At 38.7% G+C, this 23,814-nt stretch overlaps 1 protein-coding gene across 1 annotated transcript in view; it reads right to left on the bottom strand.

Moving 5' to 3' along the window:
- Positions 1-7,412: 7,412 nt before the first annotated feature.
- Positions 7,413-23,814, bottom strand: part of kcnj3a (potassium inwardly rectifying channel subfamily J member 3a) — a 38,337-nt gene continuing 21,935 nt past the window's right edge. Inside the window, exon 4 of the mRNA XM_063005441.1 lies at positions 7,413-8,076. Coding sequence (XP_062861511.1) covers positions 7,484-8,076 — 593 coding nt within the window. The 3' untranslated portion in view covers positions 7,413-7,483. The remainder of the gene's footprint in view (positions 8,077-23,814) is intronic.

Raw genomic sequence — 23,814 nt, 5'->3', positions numbered from 1 at the left:
AAAGTATATTATTTTGGTCCTATCTTTATGGGCTTGGATTCATTTGGGACATGTCAGGGTATGTTTAAAGACATCAAATTACTTGGGTCAAAGGGTACAATAAAGAACTGTACCTTCGTGGTACAGTATATTCATATAGTAGATTATTTTGGTCCTACCTTTATGTTTTTTATATTCATATAGTAGATTATTTTGCATATATTTTAAATGAAGTCCTTTTAGTTCCAGAACTATAACAAAGGACTTGGTTAATAGCTATAATGGTCCATTTAAAAAATAAACCCTTGTAAGTGTTAAGTTACAATCAAAGATCACTGTAACCCAACTTTTCCATTTGGCTTTTGGGTGACCCAGAATTGTGCCTTGTGTATTGTGTTTCCATGTCTGTAAAGGTTAATTTTAGTGTTGCAATGTTACTTTTATTGTGTTGTCACAATTGGGTGTCTTGAAAGGCACTTTTCAAATAAAATTGTATTGTTATTTTATTATTATTTACTTTTAAACACCTATCATTATTAACCTATCACAATTGCAACATATTTAAATAGTAAAAAGCTAAATATGTAGGGATCTTTTATATAATGTCAGTTACATTTGTTTTTTGTACTGTCCACATGTTTTCCTTCTGAATGGGGAATATTTTAGTCCAATAGTCCTTGTGCTGGGATTAGTAGATTCATGAAAAGTACTGCTGAATGATGCCACACGGGCAAGCAACTCGACATCTGCATCCTCTCCATGAGCACACAGCCAGCCAACATCCGCTGCACATTTGGTTATTAACCTCTTCAAATGACTAATACATTTCTAGTTTAAATGTTGTGAATAATAAATGAAATAACTTACCAAATGTTTTCACAAAATTTGCTTGAAATGTAGAAAATGGACAACATATTCATACAAACCCCTTTTCCAGAGAAGTTGGGATGCTGTGTAAAATGCAAAAAAAAATAAAGGCCATACCACAAAGGTTCGCTGTTTTCTTTTTTTTTTTATAATTATCTATTTTTTCCCACTTTTTTCCCCCAATTTTTATCCCCATTCTAGTCATATCCAATTACCCTGATTATGTCCTCTATACTGGTTCAACCCCTTGCCGCTGACTGAGGACGCCACTCAACCGAATTGCGCCCCCTCCGGCACGCAATCGGTACAGACTTGCATTTTACACCCGCACGAGCCGAGTTCATACACCGAGAGACACTGCGCACGGAGGGTCACACTCCCCTCAATGTTATTCCTCAGCCCTGTGCAGGCGCCATCAGTCAACCAGCAGGGGCCGCAGTTGCACCAGCTATGAGAACCAATGCTCCGACTCTACCCGCTAAACCCATGAACAACAGCCAAACGTTGTTCATACTGCCGCCCAACCCAGTCGGAAAGGTAGATCTGAGTTTCGATACGATGTGTCTAGAAACCCAACTCTGATGAGCTAGCGCACTTTATCGTTGCGCAGCCCCGGTTCTGGACCGCTTCGTTCGGAGGGGCAGTGAAAAGCTCGGTGCGTTGCAGGGGGGAAGGCAAAGTGGATAGGGTCACATGCAACTGAGCGTAGGCTCACCAAGGGGAGGGGGGCGTGTCGGAGGAATAACAATATGCGTAGGTTCACTAGGGATGGGGACGTGTCGGAGGAGTATAGGGGCGTGTCGGAGGAGTATGGGACCGAGCACAGGTTCACCAAGGGGAGGGAGGGGGGCGTGTCGGAAAACGCGCATGGCAAACGCGACCGAGAGCGGACGCGGTTCGAAGGGTGCTCACGGTCAGTTCTTGTGCATAAGGCCCACAATTTGGTGCTACGCCCCTGCTTGGGGGGGGCACAGACACAATTTGGGGGGGCAATGCCCCCCTCAGCCCCCCCCTAGCGCCGGCCCTGCCGCTGCGCCACCTGAGCGGTGGTTCGCTGTTTTCAATCCATCTGAAATGAGTGTGGGCCCAGAGAACTCGGTGGCGCTTTTTCAGTTCACCCTGAATGTTTTGGGATGGTGGCAGGGAACTAGAGTATCTAAAGAAAACTCACACAGACTGAAGAAAAACAAAACAACAACAACAAAACAACACCGCCAATGACAAAAAGTGAAGATCAAAACAAGGTCTGCAAGATCAATGTTGCTTTGCAGCACCCACTCTACCGGCCACACCACTGTGCCGGCTATAAATGGGAAAAAGTGGGTTTTCAGAGAATAGCCACTGGAGTGGGATGAATTCAAAATAAATTATGCCAAATCTGTTTAGCCAGGTGTGTTTAGCCACCAGTCAACAGCAAAGCAGGGTGGGCAAACACTACAGCATTCCAGAGCCAACACTAATTATAGCATCCTAGCATTTGTGATGTAAAAATGAAGCTGGCATAACTAAATACTGCAGCCCAAGAGAATTGTAATATAATCCAGCAAACAAAGAGCCAGTTTAAAGAGATGTAATATTTAAATCTTTTGAGGGGATCCTGATGGGTGGTAATACAGGAGCTGTTTGAATGGTGTCTCAGGTGATTTAACCACATTACATGGTCGCTCAAAACTGAATTTATTGGGTAATCAGGAGATAATGATAGCAATTTCCTATAGGAGTGAAACACTCATTCAGTATGAAAAATGGCTGAGCTTGCCTTGTGAAATGCTGCATAATGCAGCATAATGAATCAATTATGTAGACTACAAAACCAATGCAAGAAACAAAGATGGCACAAGCTCAAAACAATCTAGGATCATCACAACACATTCAGATTCAGTCAGTCCCTTTCCAGTATGTATATTGCTTTCTTAGATAATCTATTTTATCATCTTCATCAGCATTTTGGGGCGGCACGTTGGCAAAGTGGGTAGCACTGTCGCCTCACAGCATGAAGGTCCTGGGTTCGATCCCCAGGTGGGGCGGTCTGGGTCCTTTCTGTGTAAAGTTTGCATGTTCTCCCCGTGTCTGCGTGGGTTTACTCCGGGTGCTCGGGTTTCCTCCCACAGTCCAAAGACATGCAAGTGAGGTGAACTGGAGATACTAAATTGTCCATGACTGAGTTTGATATAACCTTGTGTGAATTGATGAATCTTGTGTATTGAGTAACTACCATTCCTGTCATGAATGTAACCAAAGTGTAAAACATGACGTTAAAATCCTAATAACCAAACATCAGCATTTTCATGTTTTACCACTGCTTTTATCCTGTTCAGGGTCACTGTGGGTTCTGTTTTTCCAGGTATCACCCCAGATATGACACCCTGGCCATCCCCCCGCTTCAGACATGGCCAATCATGTATTTATGTAGCACCGCTGGGAATTCACACCCTGGATCCCAGCTGTAGTGGGCTAATTTAATTTACCACTGTGCCACCCGAGTACCCTCTCATTTATTTTATGTTCCAAATATTTGTATAGTCTAGGGTTAATAAAATGCACTAAGTAGGACTAAACTTTATTATATAATATCTTCATCTGCATGTCTTGGTAACACATGCAATTTGCATAGGGTGTCAGTTTATTACACAGTCACTGACACCTAGAGGGAATTAAACATAGCTATATATATATATCCATCTAGTGAGGTGTTTTTGGAAGGTACATGAAAAAAAGAGTGTACAGAGGACACACATGTCTACACAGTAAAATGAATTAGTCCGGCATGGATGAATCCAGGTCCCCAGAGACCTGGTGCTTGCAGCACCTATACTAAATGCTCTGCCTTTATACAATATAGCAAATATTAAAAACATCATGGGTATTACACACTTAAAGCCATGTTGTATTACATAATAAATTAATATTGTTTTTGAAGTAGCACAAAAGAACATTCACACAAATAGAGAAGAAATCACTTTATTTGTGGTATTATTACAGTTAAGCAGTTTTAGATTCTCAGAGCAAATTACCATCCTTAAATATTTCATACCTCATAGTTCCATCCAGTATGGCTGTAGGTAAATAATAATGGACTAAGTAATACTTTAATTTTGCTAATACTTTAATAATGGAAAGTGATGTAAAGTCTGACTCTTCCAGGTGCAACTGTTCACTAACAAAAATAGTAGGATTACCTGGGTTTTATGTGATTCAGTACATGGCCAATAGCTTTTAAATACCCAAAAAGTGTTGAAAGGTCAGCTAGTCAAAATCACCAAAGCCTTTTTTATGGACCTTGCTTTTTGCATTGTGTAAATGTTACAGACTTTTCCAAATTGTATACAAAATTACACATAAAACATTATTGTATCTTGTAGCATTAAGATTTAATAGATCATGGTAGTCCAGCTCACACCATGAGAAACAACTTTAGACCATTATCACTCTTCCAAACTAACCACTGACATAACAAAGCACACTATAGCATTTTTGGTGTTTTTCAAATTCAGAGTCATCTTCTAGGTGCATCTTCCAGAGACCAACATTGCTGTACTTTACACCACTTTAGTAAATTCTGGGAATGTACTGATATAATTTGACTGTGCTGGTATCCTATGACAATGCCAAAGACAGTAGCAGAAGTGGACAAAGTAGTAAAACATTCCACTGGCTGCGTTTGGATATGCACATTGCATAGTTGCATGCTTAATTGTATGGACCTTGATTGTATGGGTGTTATGACAAGTCATGAAAGCAGAACATTAACATCCTTTATACAGTGGTATTCTTTAGTGTCTGGCTTTTCTAGTATAATAAACATGAATAAATAAGAGAAAATACAAGAAATTACATTTTTTAACAAAGCAAAAAGTTTGTATTTTAAAGCAAAGTAATCCAGCAGATCTGTTTTGTACACAACCTCTACAGCATAATTCTTTTTGGCTTATTTTAGTGCATGGTGATATGGTGACAGTGATCTGTGGGGATGCTGTGTAAAAGCTTCCATTCAACAGTACAGGCCTCATCTCCGCTATCATCTCCTCACCATGGGGTTGACGGTGGGACAGTAAATGGCAGTAGGTGCCGAGATCTCCATGGTGATAAAGACATGGGCTCAGGGGAGAGCGTGCTGCTCAGTCGGGGTGCATTAACAAGATTTAGAAAGCACTTCAGAGGATCAAGCACTCACATGCACTGATCTACCTTGTGGTTTAATCACAGAAGTAGAGGAAATTGACTTAGATAATAAATGACAGTTGATCCTTATTTCTAGGGTTATAAAATTTCTTCTCTTATACAGTAGATGTTTAAATGACAGAACTTTGCAGTCAACTTTAGATGCCATCTATTATAACTTACTATTATAACCTACTATTGTATCTAGGAACTAATAAAGCTTATAAAGTAATTAAACTTTTTGCTGAACAGTCTCTAAAGGGCATTAGTGTCATGGTATTGGAACATACAGTGTATCCATTTGTACAGTTTAATGTATTACATATCAATAGACATAAATAAAAGCAGTTACACAGAGGTCAGTGTGTACGCATTTCGTTTTTGCACTAATCAGGCAAAGAAGAACAGATTTATGTAATTTAATATTACATAAGGGATTTAATATAGTTTTTTTGTTTTGTGTTATATGTTTCTGTGAATATAAACATGTTTAACTGCCATAAAAATCATCCTTAACTTGCTAATTTAAACCATTAAAATTGTCTATGTAGAATAATACATTATTTGGGATATTGGTATTATTTTTGATAGCCAAAGAATAATCATAATAATAATAATTTTCAACATCTATTCGCCTTCACTCACAATTATTTAAAATATTTTAAAATCGCCACAGTAGCAGTGACAGGTAACTTGCTAGCTCTAGAATTTTTGGGGTAATTACTAGTACAAACAGGTTGGATATTAGTATGGTATTTCAACATATTCTTACTGGTCTATTTGATAGCAGTCAGACTTGTAAACCTATGACTTCATAACAGCATAAAGCCGACAGGTCAGCTAGCTAATCAGCTTTGTTAAACCAAGGATCTTAGCCCTAAATACTCAAGGCTATCAGATGTGACTTGCTTAAAGCTATTCAATGTCACATATACACTGATCAACCATAACAATAAAACCACCTCCTTGTTTCTACACTCACTGTCCATTTTATCAGCTCCATGGTAAGGAGCACTTTGTAGTTCTACAATTACTGACTGTAGTCCATTTGTTTCTCTGCATGCTTTGTTAGCCCCCTTTCATGCTGTTCTTCAATGGTCAGGACCCCCACAGGACCACCACAGAGTAGGTATTATTTAGGTGGTGGATCATTCTCAGCACTGCAGTGACACTGACATGGTGGTGGTGTGTTAGTGTGTGTTGTGCTGGTATGAGTGGATCAGACACAGCAGTGCTGTTGGAGTTTTTTAATACCGTGTCCACTCTATTAGACACTCCTACCTAGTTGGTCCACCTTGTAGATGTAAAGTCAGAGACTATCGCTCATCTATTGCTGCTGTTTGAGTTGGTCATCTGCTAGACCTTCATCAGTGGTCACAGAACGCTGCCCACGGGGCGCTGTTGGCTCGTTATATTTTTGGTTGGTGGACTATTCTCAGTCCAGCAGTGACAGTGAGGTGTTTAAAAATTCCATCAGCATTTCTGTGTCTGATCCACTCATACCAGCACACTAACACACCCCCACCATGTCAGTGTCACTGCAGTGCTGAGAATGATCCACCACCCAAATAATACTTGCTCTGTAGTGGTCCTGTGGGGGTCCTGACCATTGAAGAAAAGCATGAAAGAAGGGAAACAAAGCATGCAGAGTAACAGACAGTCAGTAATTGAAGAACTTCAAAGTGCATCTATATGGTAAGTGGAGCTGATAAAATGGACAGTAAGTGTAGAAACAAGGAGGTGGTTTCAATGTTATTGCTGATCAGTGTATGTTATAAATGAAATATACAAAGGTTTTTATCCACTTACATTTTAGGGTCATTGTAATGTAACGTTGATTGTTTTGAAAGCCATCAAATTCCACTTAGTGCACATTATCTTGAACTCTCTTTGAACCCATCTCTCAGAAGAACTTTACTTACCCTGTCTCAAAAAAATCTCAAAAGCAACCATGAAGAAACTGTGAAAACTGAAAGAAGGTAATATATTTAAGGCTAAAATCTGTCTATTACCTCTCCCCAGCTAAGTCAACCATGCATTATAACATAATCTTAAAAAGGTTTTCACATTAAACAACTAAAATGAAATAAAATGTAAAAATATCAGGCATATATGAGAAGCTGTACAATGCATAATCGTATGGCTTAATGCTCAGACGTCCAGCTAGTTTTCAAGTTCTTGGCAAATTTCACACACTCTTTGAATAAACTATATACAAATTGTCATGCCTAACTGAAAAAAATTGCACTAACATGCGCTTAACATTTCATACATGCCCGATTGTGCTCATAAATCACAGCAACCTGAAGTGATTTGCTTGCTGAATGTGAACTCACAAACCTCAGAAAATGTGCTTCATTAAGTTGTCCTTCTTCATGAGTACACAACTCATACAGCTACACTTGTTTAAATTAGATTCTGCCCAGGTCAGCAACACTAATATAAAGAACAGACCAGTCCTCTAGACTTCTATCTTCTATGTAAAGCGATCTGAATTCATTTTTCGTAATTTTGGAGGCAGATGTCCGTCCATGCGCCCTCCACCCCCCGCCAATCGCTGGAGTTTGGGTGGCAAGTCAGCCACAGATTGACTGATAGTCTCAGAACTAATCTTACCGGTCTTGGAGATCTGCTTATCTTCAGAAACACCAGGCACCGAGCTGATTCGTTGCAGCTTTGTGGAAAGGTCTCCCAGGCTGTAGGTCATCTCTGATGTAGTGGAACTCATCCGGAGCAGCTTCCTTGGAAGCCCGTCCCGTCCTGTCATCTTTTGTAGTTTGGCTGGGAGCTTGGTGGTTGTCTCAGAATCCTCCAGGAGCTCCAGGCAGTCCAGTGAGTTGTTCTTTTCACCGCTATTGCACAGTGATGGAGCAGTGTGCGGCGAGGACATGAGTAGAGCCTCGTCCTGCTCCTTTACACTATAAGGTGGTGTTGGGACTTCAAATGTGGCATGGAACTGAGAGTAGTCAACCTTGAAAAAGCCTTCCTCCAGAGAGATAACCGGGAAGAAGCGATGGCCCCACAGCACCTCATCTTCTGTATATGATGTCCGTGCTTGGCAAGTCATGCCTGTCAGGTAAAAAAAAAAAAAAAGGGGGGACGGTGGAATATACATAAGACAGAGATTAAACAAGTGAAAATAACAGGCATGTCTCTTCAAAGCCTTGCAGAATATTACCATGAAAAAGCCTAGTGGGGCTGCTAGACCACAGCTAATAACTAACCTAATTCGTCAAGCAGACGTGGAAAGCTTTTTTCATAACAAAAAAGCACCGACAATGACACAGCGGTGCTTTTGTTAAACCAATGAATAATAACATAACATCATAAACATAAAATGTTAAATCATGCAAATTATGCTGTAATGCTGTACAGCAATCAGCCATAACATTAAAACCACCTTGTTCTACACGTACTGTCCATTTTATCAGCTCCACTTACCATATAGAAGCACTTTGTAGTACAATTACTGACTGTAGTCCATCTGTTTCTTTGCATGCTGTTTTAGCCCGCTTTTATGCTGTTCTTCAATGGTCAGGACTCTCCCAGGACCACTATAGAGCAGGTATTATTTAGGTGGTGGATCATTCTCAGCACTGCAGTGACACTGACATGGTGGTGGTGTGTTAGTGTGTTGTGCTGGTATGAATGGATAAGACACAGCAATGCTGATGAAGTTTTTAAACATCTCACTGTCCCTGCTGGACTGAGAATAGTCACTGATGAAGATCTAGAAGATGACCAACTTAAACAGCAGCAATAGATGATCAATCATTTCTGACTTTACATTTACAAGGTGGACCAACTAGGTTTTAGTGTCTAATAAAGTGGACAGTGAGTGGACACGGTATTTAATGCTTCATACTAGCACAACACACACTAACACACCACCACCATGTCATTGTCACTGCAGTGCTGAGAATGATCCACCACCTAAATAATACCTGCTCTGTGGTGGTCCTGTGGGGGTCCTGACCATTAAAGAGCAGGATGAAAGCAGGCTAAAAAAAAGTATGTAGAGAAATAGGTGGACTACAGTCAGTAATTGTGCTTCTATATGGTAAGTGGAGCTGATAAAATGGACAGTGAGTGTAGAAACAAGGAGGTGGTTTTAATGTTATGGCTGATCAGTGTATTAAAATTTTACAAAAGGCATAAAACACCTACGAGGTTCAATGAAACTACACAAAATCATCCAGAATAAACAATAATATGATTATTAAAACATTATTAAGTGCCGTCAAAAGACACATTCAACTTTCACATTCAATTACTCATCTGAAAGCCTGCCTTAGAAACCATTGATCAATTCTCTAATCAAACTACAAGCTTATTATAATTTTTTCAGGATGTTTTACATATTAATTACAGTATTTCAAATGTATTATTGGGTTTTATGAAAATCTGACAAATGGTATTTCAACTAAGATTATTAATCCTAAAAATGTATGATGTGTTTAACTTTGTGGATAAATTTTTCATAATAATTAATTGAGTACAACTGGTGGATTTTTGTGACTACACAAGCATTAAAATAGGATGGTCCTAGAAGCTCTAAATAAATCTTAGAAGGTAGATAACATGAATGTTATTTGGAACCATTTGTAAGCAACTACAAGCTCCAAAATCATCTGTACAAGCAATCACCTATAAGGTGTGAAGGTAATGTTAATTCATACATAACAAAGAACGCATTGCTTGCGTGACCTACAAACCTTGCTCACAGTTAAACGACTTACAGATCCTGTAGTAGTTGTATTCAAACAGTTCCTGTTTCCTACCTAAGTAACATCTGTCAACGTGTGAACTTTCCCACTGTCCCACAAGGACATTTGTCTTCATGTATATAAAGGGGATCATTCCCTTTCTTGGGATCGCACTGCTCAAGTTCTAATGAGAGGCTTGTCAGTTTGATCCTTCTCTGCAGATAAGAATAAACCTCTTTTCTACTTACAATCCAGTCTTCAAAGTATTTATTAAAAGGGTTTTTCCACCACAAAGGTCAAAGTACATGGAAAAGGGGTCACTTTGCCAAGGTCAGAACAAAAACCCAAACTGTCAGATGTAATATAAGAACCACCAAATATGTCTACCATAAATGGTCACTTACTGTAGTCAATCAAAAATGCTGAAATTATGCACTTACACCAACAAATGAATAATTTATATGCAGGAGGAAATTGTTATGATGGTTAGATGTCAAAAAAAACTGTCCACATTTATCTGTTCAAATTTTATGGCTTTTACGCTCTTTCGCCAGAAATCCACCAGCAAGTTACAACCCAAACACTTACCAGACAGACAACAGATTAACGATGGGTTAGCACATCAGCTGGGGAGGCATTGTGAAGAAAGGGGGGTAGTTGGCTGTGCGTGATGAGAAAGTTAAGCTGGAGTGTACAGCTTACATATCTGTGGGTCTTTCTTAGAAATGGCTTTGTTGGTATATTTTTCTCAAAAGCTCTGGTGTTATAGAACATTTTCCACTAGTATTTCCTGTAACACCCAACATCAGTGACCAGCATTTTGTCTTATAACAGCACAAATAGTCTTCACTCAGTATCTCCACCAACTCTCACCAAGAAGCAAATTTAATTACCTAACCTCTCACTCATAATTGCTCAGGTCATGACAGGCAGTGAGTGCAAATGAGGCCACTGGCATCAGTGGCATAATCTTAATCTTTTCCTGGTACCATCATACAAGCTTTATCCTGACCTTGTCAAGTCATAAAAAAACTGAAGATAAGGATAATCAAATTACTTAAGCAGAAATCCCTTGCTAAGTGGCAAGGACTTGGGGCTTGGAGATAAAGTCAATAAAAACAAAACTCCATTATGGATATTTTATTAAATCATTACACTGTACAGTCAATATAACAGAAACCATGAAAAGCTTCCAATGCAAATGTTCGGGGAAAAACCAATAAAATCCTCATTTGGACAAATTAAAAGAACTTTAAATATTATTGTCAAATATTTAACAATAAGTAAACAAAAATACAAGCAGGAAAATTGTAAGAATTGTGACATTCTTACAAATCCAATCTTCACTTGCATGGCTTCATTCCATCAACATAAAAAAACACACAAAAAAAATGTAATTGACTATAAATGTGTGGTTATGTGAAGGTAATATGAAGGGACCCCGTATACATATTTTTTCCACATGAAAAGCATTAAAGGCCACGTGCTGTCAGCCCATATATTTCTTCATTTCTTGATCTTTTTGTCTTAGTACAGTGTTATAGCACTGCCATTTTCATAAAGCACAAATTACTTTCCAAAATGGAAAGCCTATACTTATTGAAATCCATTTTAATATCATGTCTTGTTCATGTCCTTTGTGAATCATGCAATATTTAAAAAAGCACTTGGACAAGAAATCATGAGCAGGTTTTTCATTTACCTGAACTGGACAAAGGGAAATTACATTATGTCTGACTTCAATTAGTCAATTGTTTTGTGGTGCGACATGTCAGTTATTATATTTCAGTGTCATTAGCTTTCATTTTGCACACACATTGCAACAAGCTAGCTACATTTTACACAAACTACTTGGCTGTGGTAAAATTAATTGTAAACAAATCTTTTAAAACAGTTCTTTAAAATGAATCACTTGAGTGAGATAAACAACTAAACTAAAGTGTTTGATGCATAAACACATTGTTAACTAGGGTTTAATGGTTTAGGTATTTTAATACTATTAATACTATTAAAAACAATAAAATATAATTTTAACAAAAACACAACACATATTTAGTAGTTTAATTAATAACATTTAAATTTGATTATATTTTATTTGTAGATTTGGATAAGCTACTAGGCTTTCTCTTAGGTATTTGTCAATTAAGCAGCTTTATTTGGTTAAAAATAGTTGAAACTGGTATTTGATGTTTTTATTAAAAAAAAAGCATTTATCTAGCGCCGAAGTGGTGGAATGAACTTCCTCTGTCTGTCCGAACATCTGAGTCTCTTGCTGTCCTTAAAAAACGATTAAAAACCCACCTTTTTACTAAACACTTAGGCTGACTTGTACTTATTTACTAACATTTTGTTCCATTCTTTTCCATTTAAAAAAAAAAAAAAAAAAAAAAAAAAAAAAAAAATACAATTTGGTTCTAACAGGTTTTAGCAGATTTGTGTTCTTTGACTGTTGTTTTCCTAAACTTGAGAAATGAAATGTTCACTATAGAAGCACTTCTGTAAGTCGCTCTGGATAAGAGCGTCTGCTAAATGCTGAAAATGTAAATGTAAATGTAAATATTAATTGTGTTTAACAAATATTTTTTTGCTTTAATTTTTCCATTTTAATTTTGGGCCCCAAATTGACCAAGGTCGCAAATAAACAATTTGTCTGTGCAGACTAAGAGTGTGTTCAAAAACCTAGTGAGCTGCCTTGCTGTCTTACTGCCTACATAGGCAGCTGCCTAAGTAGAGAGAATTCTAATAAATCATTGACTTATAAGGCATGTTATTCGAACGAGCTACTCAGACAGCGATTCCATCAGTTTTCGCTAACTAAGCTAACACAGTTAGCCTCATGGCATTCAAACCAATGGGATGGGGTGGCACAACGCACTAGCATGTCAACTAACATCTCCCTCCATGTACCAAAAACGGTTAAATTCGCTGACAAGTTCGAATTTGCAAATAAATACACTTGTGCAAGTTTATACAAATTAAAAATTAAAATTAAAAACTCACACCGTCCGCCATATTTTTTATTTTTCTGAGAGAAAAGTTGTGCCGCACTGAATGCTGAAGATACCTTACTAGTGAGCATATTAAGGCATCTAGGATTTCGAACTTCTTGGGAGTGGGCGTAGGGTGACGTAAAATGCTGTCTATGTAGAGAGCTCCCTAGGTTTTCTAATAAAACCCTAATAGTACATACAGTATATGTTGGGGGCGGGGGGTGCATTTGTATTGCATATACGTATACACTTTAAATTTGCACAAAATGTTATCTAAGTGTGTTTATATACAAAGTAATAAAACTATGTATTTATTAGCATAAAAGAGGAATGTTTACATTCCTCTTTTAAAATAGAAAAAGAACTGCATTTGTTGCAAAGTCGTTGTTACCAGTTTTAGCTATGAAACATCAATGATAAAAAATAATTAGCCCTATAAATCATTTTTAATTCTGACCAAGTTCTCCTCATGATTAGAAAGTCAAAAAATACTGTTACTTACCTCACACTGTTTAAGCACTGTTAAAGGGGACATAATGTTATTAAAAGTGACCTTGCTACTACCATTCCAAGATTTCATGAAAAATATTGTTGCAATGGCTCATGGAATATACTGGGTTTTGGGCTTATTCATTACATTACATTTACTATGGTTATTATAGGTAACTACAAATATCAGCACACATTTTAATAAACTAAAAAACTAAATAATTAAACATAAACATACATGGAAAGGTCTTCTTTAGACAAAGTCAAGGTCATAAAACAGTATTATAGAGTTTCTGCAATGTTATATTTGTGTATGAATGAATACACAGCTCAGTAATTGAGGCCACAGTGTCAGAGCCAAGACCAAGGGCATGCAGAAATATTGAGGTATGACTAAGGGAGCATGTTGATTGGGGCTGCAGGACGACAAAAAGGACCATTAGATTTATTTGCCAAAGCAAAGATAGGGATTTTTAAAAGTTATGTACCTGTAATGCTTAAAATTTAGCACATCACAGGCAATTTGTCTTGCACTACTGAGAAATAAACACCTGTCAGCTGGGAAAGACGTATTACTCAGCTAGAGTAGAGATAAGAATTAAAACAACTGATGAAAGCGATGTAACAACAAAGAGAAAAATCTGGAGGACATTTATTTTAAAACTAATTTAGCTTATATATAACTGATTACAAAAACCGCTGTAGCTTTGCAAGTGTATACGATTAGCTGGATGATATTTATTATTCATGTATAATGGACCTGACAAAAACTAAACCAGCCTTCTGGCAACCAATTTAGAACAAATCAAAACAAATGGTCTTTTTTCTTTTTTCTCTCTCACATGGAGATCATGATTACAGTTTAACCATGCAAACTGATTCCGAATCTGATTCATTTCTGTTTAGAGTTTATTCGTTTAGATTTTTGCAATTAATAAATATGATATAATGATAAAATAGACTAGAAAAAGGTGGATCCCAAATCCAATTATTATTCTTAAGGGAAAAGACTTATGTAATCAGGACTACAACCGAGCGTTTCTATGGAAACCTAATCCTACCACTATGCACATGTAAAGCTGCTACGATCAGATGTTTGGGTCTTGCAAAACTATGAAGGTGCTTTTCAGCAAAACACTCATTTACTAGACAGCAAATTTATTTCATTAAAAAAAAAGATGAAAGCCATTAACTCACTTTAGAAAATTTGAATAGCCTGACTGTCTGATTTTAGCTGAAGTGATGTCAAGCTTTACAATAACATTACAAAACATTGTCTACAGTATTTACATACAAATCAGTCGTTACTGCACAAAGCAAGTACCTATAAATCATCATAATACCTCTGTACCTGAAGGAAAAATACCCCTAAAATGCTAGAATATGTCAGCAAAAACCAGGAATCATTAATACATGCATGGCATGGCAGTCTGATTTCAGCAAATGTAAATTAAAGCATGTTATGTTTTATGAATAATTTAAACACACATTAAGCCAGGGAATTCTAGTTCAACATCACTGCCTGACATTCCAAATGGTCTGAATATATAAGCACAAATTCTCACACACACTACACAATCTAGAGGAAAGCTTTCTAGTAAAAAGAATGAAGATGGTTAGAATTGCAAGCAAGTCAAAATTACAAATAATGCCAATGGTTGTGAAATGGGGATGTGAGGTGTCCACATACTTTCATCTATATACAGCCATAACATTAAAACCACCTCCTTGTTTGTACACACATTGTCAATTTAATGGCTTCACTTACCATATAGGAGCACTCTGTAGTTCTACAATTACTAACTGTAGTCCATCTGTTTCTCTGCATGATTTGTGAGCCCCCTTTTATGCTGTTCTTCAATGGTCAGCACTCTCCCAGGACCACCACAGAGCAGGTATTATTTGGGTGGTGGATGATTCTCAGCACTGCAGTGACACTGACATGGTGGTGGTGTGTTAGTGTGTGTTGTGCTGGTATGAGTGGATCAGACACAGCAGCGCTGATGGAGTTTTTAAACACCTCACTGTCACTGCTGGACTGAGAATAGTCCACCAACCAAAAATATCCAGACAACAGCAACTCAAACAGCAGCAATAGATGAGTGATCGTCTCTGACTTTACATCTACGAGGTGGACCAATTAGGTACGAGTGTCTAATAGAGTGGACAGTGAGTGGACACGGTATTTAAAAACTCCAGCAGCGCTGCTGTGTCTGATCCACTCATACCAGCACAACACACACTAACACACCACCATGTCACTGTCACTGTAGTGCTGAGAATGATCCACCACCTAAATAATACCTGCTCTGTGGTGGTCCTGTGGTGGTCCTGACCATTGAAGAACAGGGTGAAAGCAGGCTAAAAAGGTATGTAGAGAAACAGGTAGACTACAGTCAGTAATTGTAGAACTACAAAGTGCTCCTATATGGTAAGTGGAGCTGATAAAATGGACAGTGAGTGTAGAAACAAGGAGGTGGTTTAATGTTATGGCTGATCAGTGTAGTGTTGGATATAAAAAAATGTACTTTATTATTATATTGTGCTATTGTTTAGCTTTTATCCCACTACCCCTTTGCATTGGAAAATGGTTTCTTGACAGTAATTACTATAGAAAAGAAGACAATATGATGGTGAACACTTTATGACCTCTTTCGGTTACAACCAACAAAAAAGCACACAGTGTGTGAGCCCATTAGTGTTAACTATTGCAGCAGTTGATACAAAACCTATTAAAGTATGATACTGAATTTAATAACTTTACAAAATCCCAATACTTCTTGTTCTCTGACTCTTTCTCTGTCTTCTCTTGTGATATTATTCTCAGATCGTTGTCCAGAACTCCTGAGGGCTAAAGTGGTTGAAAATGTGCAGTAGATGACAGCACAGAGAAAATTAATCAAGCACAATTCTCCCCTGAGCCACAGCTTCACCCTGCACACTTATTATAACAATTACAGAGCACCTGATTTCATTTCCACACCACTGAAGCAGAAGGGAAGGACATAACTCTCTAGGCGACACCCAGTCACAGAGAAAGCACTGCTGCTCAGAGATTCAGCATGGTTCCAGCATGGGTTCCCTTTTTTGAATGAAACTGCAAAGTCGTTCACGATTCAGTTACATTTAAATGTTCCCCTATAAAATAATACATGTAGCATCACTCGCTATAAGAATGTAATGAATTATATTAGGACTGACAGTGCAATTGCAGCAACCCAGCAGCATGGCATGTACATAGATTAAAGCATTGTTTTATTTTAGCTGCTTTGTTATACATTGTCATTATTAATTATAAAAACTTAAATTTTTTCAATGTGGTCTGCAATTATCTTAAAGACAACACCAGAATCAGAACTAAGCTATGCAATTTTGCTGCCCTAGGTTTAGTACTCAAACATCTCTCCACTAGTTTGAGGTGGTCACCACAGGGTATTAACTTTATTAGATTCTAACAGGTTTAATTACTTAATTAGACACAACATAAACAATAAGTCAACTTACGTTCTGGCAATGCCCCCTTGAAACTAATTGCCTTTGGTTGGCTTGTGAAGCAATCCTAAACAATTTTTTAAATGCATTTTCTCCCCTTGCGTCACGCTTCCTCTCCACCAATGCCGATCCCTGAGGAGAATGAAGCTAACCCATGCCCCCTCCGACACGTGGGCAGCATGCCGTATGCATCTTATCACCTACACTTTGACGAGTGCAGTGCAGCTCAGCGTTGTGTACAGAGAGACACATCCTGAGAGCACTCTTTTCTCATCTCTGTGCAGGTGCCATCAATCAGCCAGCAGAGGTCGTAATTGCACGAGATTGCAAGTAATTGGTCATGAGAGAGACCCCATCCAGCTTAGTCCCGCCCTATCTGAACAACAGGCCAATAATTGTTTATGTGGCCGCTCAGCCTTAGCTGGCAGGCAGAGCTGAGATTCGATACGATGTATTCGAGATCCAGCTCTGGTTCCAGCGTGTGTTTTTACCACTGCACCACCTGAGCGGCCCATCCTAAACAAATTTGAAGGCAGATACACTACATGGCCAAAAGTATGTAGACACCCATACTAATTATTAAGGTCAGGTGTTGCAGCCCCACCCATTACTAACAGATATGTTAAAACTATTATATAATTATATGCTTCTAACAACAGCTAGTGAAGTCCACAGACACGGTTTCATGAGTTTGCTGTAGAGTAACTCCAGTGGCCTGCAAATCATTTTGGGGCCAACACTAAAATATGACCCAAGGTTTTGTAATAGGATGTCCAGGAAGCTTATGGTCAGGGTTTCACACCTGCAATAGAGTGGTTCCCTTTCCAGCTGTGCCTAATGTTTTCAGAAGCACCAAACCTACCTAACACTGACCAGAGTAAGACGGTGACAATACATGAAAATGTATGAAAATACGATTATTATTACTATTATTATTATTATTATTATATAAAATGCTTACATGAAATGAAAGTTACTTAATTTTTACATTTATAAACACGTCCGCACACTTTCCAGCTGCTCCTAAAACTAATAATGTTTGTTGGGCCTCAAAAATCTAAAAACTGTTTAGTGATACGAGTAGTTTTCAAGTGTTCTGTTGAAAATGAAAAGAACACCAGGGTGCCACATTTTTCTTCCGTGCTAAAGTGCCTTTAAAACATCGGAAATACTTGTGATCAGAAGTGGCAGAGGAAGAACAGACTCCCGAAGTGATGTGAATCATGGCACTCAGAAAATCTTTGGCAACCCTACTAGCACACATAGTAATGGTTGCTTTTACCCCAATACACTCAATAACTGTAGATTAGCAAACAGAAGAATTTCTCATTTTCTCTGTTAATGTGTTACTTGTTCTGGATATTAATTGTATTACAAACAGTATTGTGCTGTTTATATAAATTTTTAACCCCTAATTTTCTCCCCTAATCTAGTCGTATCCAATTACCCTGATTGCGTTACGCTTCACCTCTACCGATACAACCCTCCATTGCTGACTGAGGAGCTTCGCAACTGACACACGCCCCCTCCGACACGTGTGCAGTACCGACTGTCTCTTTTTACATGCACAAGGCGAATTCATATGCGGATCAGCCTTGTGCACGGACAGCCACACCCTGATAAGCATTATTCCTCGACTCTGCGCAGGCGCCATCAATCAGCCAGCAAAGGTCGTAATTGCACCAGCTATGACGAACCCTGGTCCAGCTTATCCCACCCAGAACAACAGCCAATCATTGTTCATGTGGCCGCCCAGCCCAGCCGGATGGCAGAGCTGAGATTCGATACGATGTATCCAAAATCCCAGCTCTGGTGTGCAACCCTCAACCCTCAGAAACATAGAAGTACTAATCAACATTTAACAGTGGAAAAAATAATCTATAATAATCTAAAATAATTAAGAATATCAGTTGTCAATTAATTTTATTGTTATATCCTTATCATCATCATTAGTATAATTCTTATTAGGGTGATAATGGATTTAGAACCTATTCTGGAAATGACAGGTGCAAGACAGGAATGGACCCTGAACAGGCCAGCAGTCCAATACAGGGCAAAAATCTGTTTAAAGCAATTTGTCAATTGTAATTCAAGGACCATAAATAAAACAGGTCTGTCTTTTATCAAAAGTGCAAAAACAAAGGCAACAGAGTCCATAATCAACTAAGCTTAATATCGCCATGGGCTTAGAGACTCTGTGCAGTAAAGTAGGCCATATTTTAAATTCTGCACCCTAAAGCTAAACGAAATTCTGTAGCTGATCACAGGAACAAAGAAAAAGCATCAGAAGAAAAAGTCCTGCTGTCTGGTGAAGGTGCTGTAACGAGCAACGGAGAACTACAGAGCTAGTGTAAAGATGTAGAACATGTCAGAGTAAAAGTGTTACAGCCTGCTGCCCACCTTGAGAGCCCTACAACTGGCAGAGGTTGCCATAGTGAACACAGTAATTGAGTACATCGTAAAAAATAAAAAAAGGTAAAAATTAAGTCCAATAGCCGCTCATGTTGGCAGTATACCAAGAGGGAAGAATAAAATAAAACCAAAGTCAGCGTCTTTCTCTCTGACACAGGCCTTTCCCGAGCTGTGACAAATCTGAATTAAAGTGGGACAGAAATAGCAGCTTACCTCCGGTAAGGAAGCCTCTCAAAGTGGCCACTTTAGCAAAGAAAACATCCATGTGCCTATTTGCTTATCCACAATCAATTAATGTGGCCTAAAGAGACCCTGAGACATGATCAATCAATAGTACCAGTAAGCCTCATGCTAAAAGCAGATTGCTGTCAGTATCAGGGGGGTACTGATCGCTCGGTGCTTAAGGTTCTGCATTAGTCACTGGATATTTGTGTATAAATCTCTGGGCTTCTAAAAAGCCATTAGTGCACTTTTACTTTAAATAGACACTCTGTCCATAAAATAGTTAAAATCTGTTGTGGATATGGCCAAACAAAGATTAGAACACAGTGGAATTGTGGGAAACCTCCTTTTTACTCTATTAATACAGCACTATACACTGATCAGCCATAGCATTAAAACCACCTCCTTGTTTCTACACTCACTGTCCCTTTTATCAGCTCCACTTACCATATAGGAGCACGTTGTAGTTCTACAATTACTGACTGTAGTCCATCTGTTTCTCTACATACTGTTTTAGCCTGCTTTCACCCTGTTCTTTAATGGTCAGGACCCCCACAGGACCACCACAGAGCACGTATTTAGGTGGTGGATCATTTTTGGCACTGCAGTGATAATGACATGGTGGTGGTGTGTTAGTGTGTGTTGTGCTGGTATGAGTGGATCAGAAACAGCAGCACTGCTAGAGTTTTTAAATACCGTGTCCACTCACTGTCCACTCTATTAGACACTTCTACCTAGTTGGTCCACCTTGTAGACGTAAAGTCAGAGATCATCTAATCTAGAAATCACTCATCTATTGCTGCCGTTTGAGACGGTCATCTTCTAGACCTTCATCAGTGGTCACAAGACTCTGCCCACAGGGCGCTGTTGGCTGGATATTTTTGGCTGGTGGACTATTCTCAGTCCAGTAGTGACAGTGAGGTGTTTAAAAACTCCAGCAGCGCTGCTGTGTCTTATTCACTCATACCAGCACAACACACACTAACACACCACCACTATGTTACTGTCACTGCAGTGCTGAGAATAATCCACCATCCAAATAATACCTACTCTCTAGTGGTCCTGTGGGGGTCCTTACCATTGAAGAACAGCATGAAAGGGGGCTAACAAAGCATGCAGAGAAACAGATGGACTACAGTCAGTAATTGTAGAACTACAGAGTGCTTCTATATGGTAAGTGGAGCTGATAAAATAGACAGTGAGCGTAGAAACAAGGAGGTGGTTTTAAAGTTATGGCTGGTCGTTTTGCAATTTGTGGGAAAACCTACACATTCACTTGTAAAGTCCCAACTTTAGATCAGAATTACAGAGGAGCAGTCTTTTCAAATAAAACTAAAACAAATACACATAGTACTTAGTATAGGTTTGTAGACACTGAAAATACTTAAAAATACATGTAACAAACCAAAGTCAAAATTAGCTAAATATATTTAGTTTTGTTAACTGGTTTAAAAAAGGGTACAAAACAAGAAACACAATAACTGCTAACTGGCTACAAATTTATTGCAATGTGATATCTGCATTGCAAATTTATTAGTAACTGTATTGTAAATGTGCATTGACATTTGCATTTTTTAAATAGTGTGCTAAACTGGTTGTGTTTACTTTGTTTTTACTTAAGAACCACAAAAGGCCACTCAGGTGGCGCAGCAGTAAAACACACTAGCACACCAGAGCTGGGATTTCAAACACATCGTTGCGTATCGCAGCTCTGCCATCCGGCTGGGCTGGGCTGGGTGCCTACATGAACAACGATTCGCTGTTGTTCATACAGGGTGGGAAAGCCGGACCAGGGCTCCCCATAACTAATGCAGCTACAACCTCTGCCAGCTCATTGATGGCGCCTGCGCAAAGTCAGGGAATAATGCATTGACCAGGGTGTGGCTTCCATACACAAAGCTGATCCGCATATGAACTCGCCTTGTGCAGGTTAACAGATGCAGCCGGAACACACATGTTGGAGGGGGCATGTGACAGTTGCAGCACTCCTCAGTCAGCAGTGGAGGGTTGTATCAGTAGAGGGGAAGTGTAACACAATCAGGGTAATTGGATACGACTAGAATAGAGAGAAAATTGAAAAAAAACAAACAAACACAAAAATGTATATAAATATGTATGTGTAAATAAGCATATATACAGATATTTAATGCTGATTTAAGGTTATTAATGGGTACACTGCTGACAAATGTAATAGTATGATCACAAAATTCAGAACTGAAGATCAGCTGCAGTGCTGTACCGCTTATTTAAATTCAGACCACGTGTCTCTTTCTTCAGACGATTATTGGACTGTGGTATTACAGTTTTCTGAAATTATATACAATTCCCACCAAGCAGGGTTCATGTGAGGCCCCATGCCGCACCTCTGCTTTGTGATTTATGACCATTCAGTACATCCCTGACAAATCCCTAAAGACACAATTAACTGGCCATCCTTGTGCCAACACGGCACACACTTCCACCAACAATGCTCAGCTCAATTCAGCTTTTTTTTCCTACAAGACAAACTATATAATAATAACACAGCAATGACATTAAAAGTTTGGGTGGAATTTACAATTACAGTGTGGGCATGAGCAACAAAGATCCAAGGCTGGTAGTTTTATTATAAAAGCCTTTATCAGGTTTCTTAAGCAACAGCAGAGCAAAGCTACTTTTAAACTCCATCTTTACTTGTATCTTTACCAGACTGATTTCAGTGCAGCACTAAATCTAGACTTTGGATCTTTATTATTCTCTGTAATAAGATTTTGCAGTGAGCTGCATCCTTGCAGAACACAGCATAGAAGCACAGCAGAGAATAAGTGAGGGAATTTAGCCTCATGAATATATAAACACAAAACGTGTGAGCAAACCCCCCCATAATGAACCTGAAAAATAGATGTAACCTTCATATAACCACAAACGAATGTGCATACATCTGAGCAGGAAAGAAATGAAATACAGAAACAATTAACTGCAAAACTGTGCATTCCAATTAGGCAAGCTGAATTATTCTAAAGGCATTACACTCGCCTTGGGTGTGTGTAATAATAGTATACATTTATTACACAACAAATGTATTATCAGTACATCCACAACACAAACCATTTACAGGCGAAGACAAATAAATAGCAGACTGACTCTGACTATATGGAGTTTTCGGGGAAGCTGCATCAGAAATCATGAAGACAAGTTACATCAGTAAAGATCAATGCTAGCCAGTTGGCTTCAGTCACAGGTCAGAACAAATGAGATTTCAGTTTTATCAGTTTGCATCAGTGTTTTCTAGGTGAATTAAAAGAACACAAGCATGGCCAAAATTCAATAACCATGATTACATTTCTGTGATTAACTTGCAAACTTTGTTTTGGTCAGTCTTAAGTCTTTGTTTTAAAATGATTTAAACATGTGATATGTAATATGTCATCAGTTAAATAGTATAGAGCATGTACAGTAATGTCACCATGAAGATTAAACTGGACATGTCCCATTCCACGTAGAGCGGCACAGCGTTTTTTATCCTAGTCCACGACTATTAATTGACCATGTATCTACACAGACATGATGTTTGGGAGATGGCTGAAGCCCTGCCATGGATTGGTATCCATTGGTACCCATTATGTGGGATAAATTAACCATATACTGTACATCTGAGCACAAACTTGTTGGATGTCCAATTTTAAAAGCACTGGTATTAAAAACAGGTCCTTCACCAATATGAAAGACAGACCCATTAGATTATGTTTCCACTTCAGTTTATCTCAGATGAGCTTGAGACTAGAATGGTCAGCAGTGTATTGAGATATACAGTGTATCACAAAAGTGAGTACACCCCTCACATTTCTGTAAATATTTTATTATATCTTTTCATGGGACAACACTATAGAAATAAAACTTGGATATAACTTAGAGTAGTCAGTGTACAACTTGTATAGCAGTGTAGATTTACTGTCTTCTGAAAATAACTCAACACACAGCCATTAATGTCTAAATAGCTGCAACATAAGTGAGTACACCCCACAGTGAACATGTCCAAATTGTGCCCAAAGTGTCAATATTTTGTATGACCACCATTATTATCCAGCACTGCCTTAACCCTCCTGGGCATGGAATTCACCAGAGCTGCACAGGTTGCTACTGGAATCCTCTTCCACTCCTCCATGATGACATCACGGAGCTGGTGGATGTTAGACACCTTGAACTCCTCCACCTTCCACTTGAGGATGCGCCACAGGTGCTCAATTGGGTTTAGTCCATCACCTTTACCTTCAGCTTCCTCAGCAAGGCAGTTGTCATCTTGGAGGTTGTGTTTGGGGTCGTTATCCTGTTGGAAAACTGCCATGAGGCCCAGTTTTCGAAGGGAGGGGATCATGCTCTGTTTCAGAATGTCACAGTACATGTTGGAATTCATGTTTCCCTCAATGAACTGCAGCTCCCCAGTGCCAGCAACACTCATGCAGCCCAAGACCATGATGCTACCACCACCATGCTTGACTGTAGGCAAGATACAGTTG

This window comes from Trichomycterus rosablanca, chromosome 12 (genome assembly GCF_030014385.1).
Source record: "Trichomycterus rosablanca isolate fTriRos1 chromosome 12, fTriRos1.hap1, whole genome shotgun sequence".
Classification (NCBI taxonomy): domain Eukaryota; kingdom Metazoa; phylum Chordata; class Actinopteri; order Siluriformes; family Trichomycteridae; genus Trichomycterus; species Trichomycterus rosablanca.
Note: the sequence above shows the minus strand (reverse complement) of the source record. Positions and strands in the feature narration are given on the sequence as shown.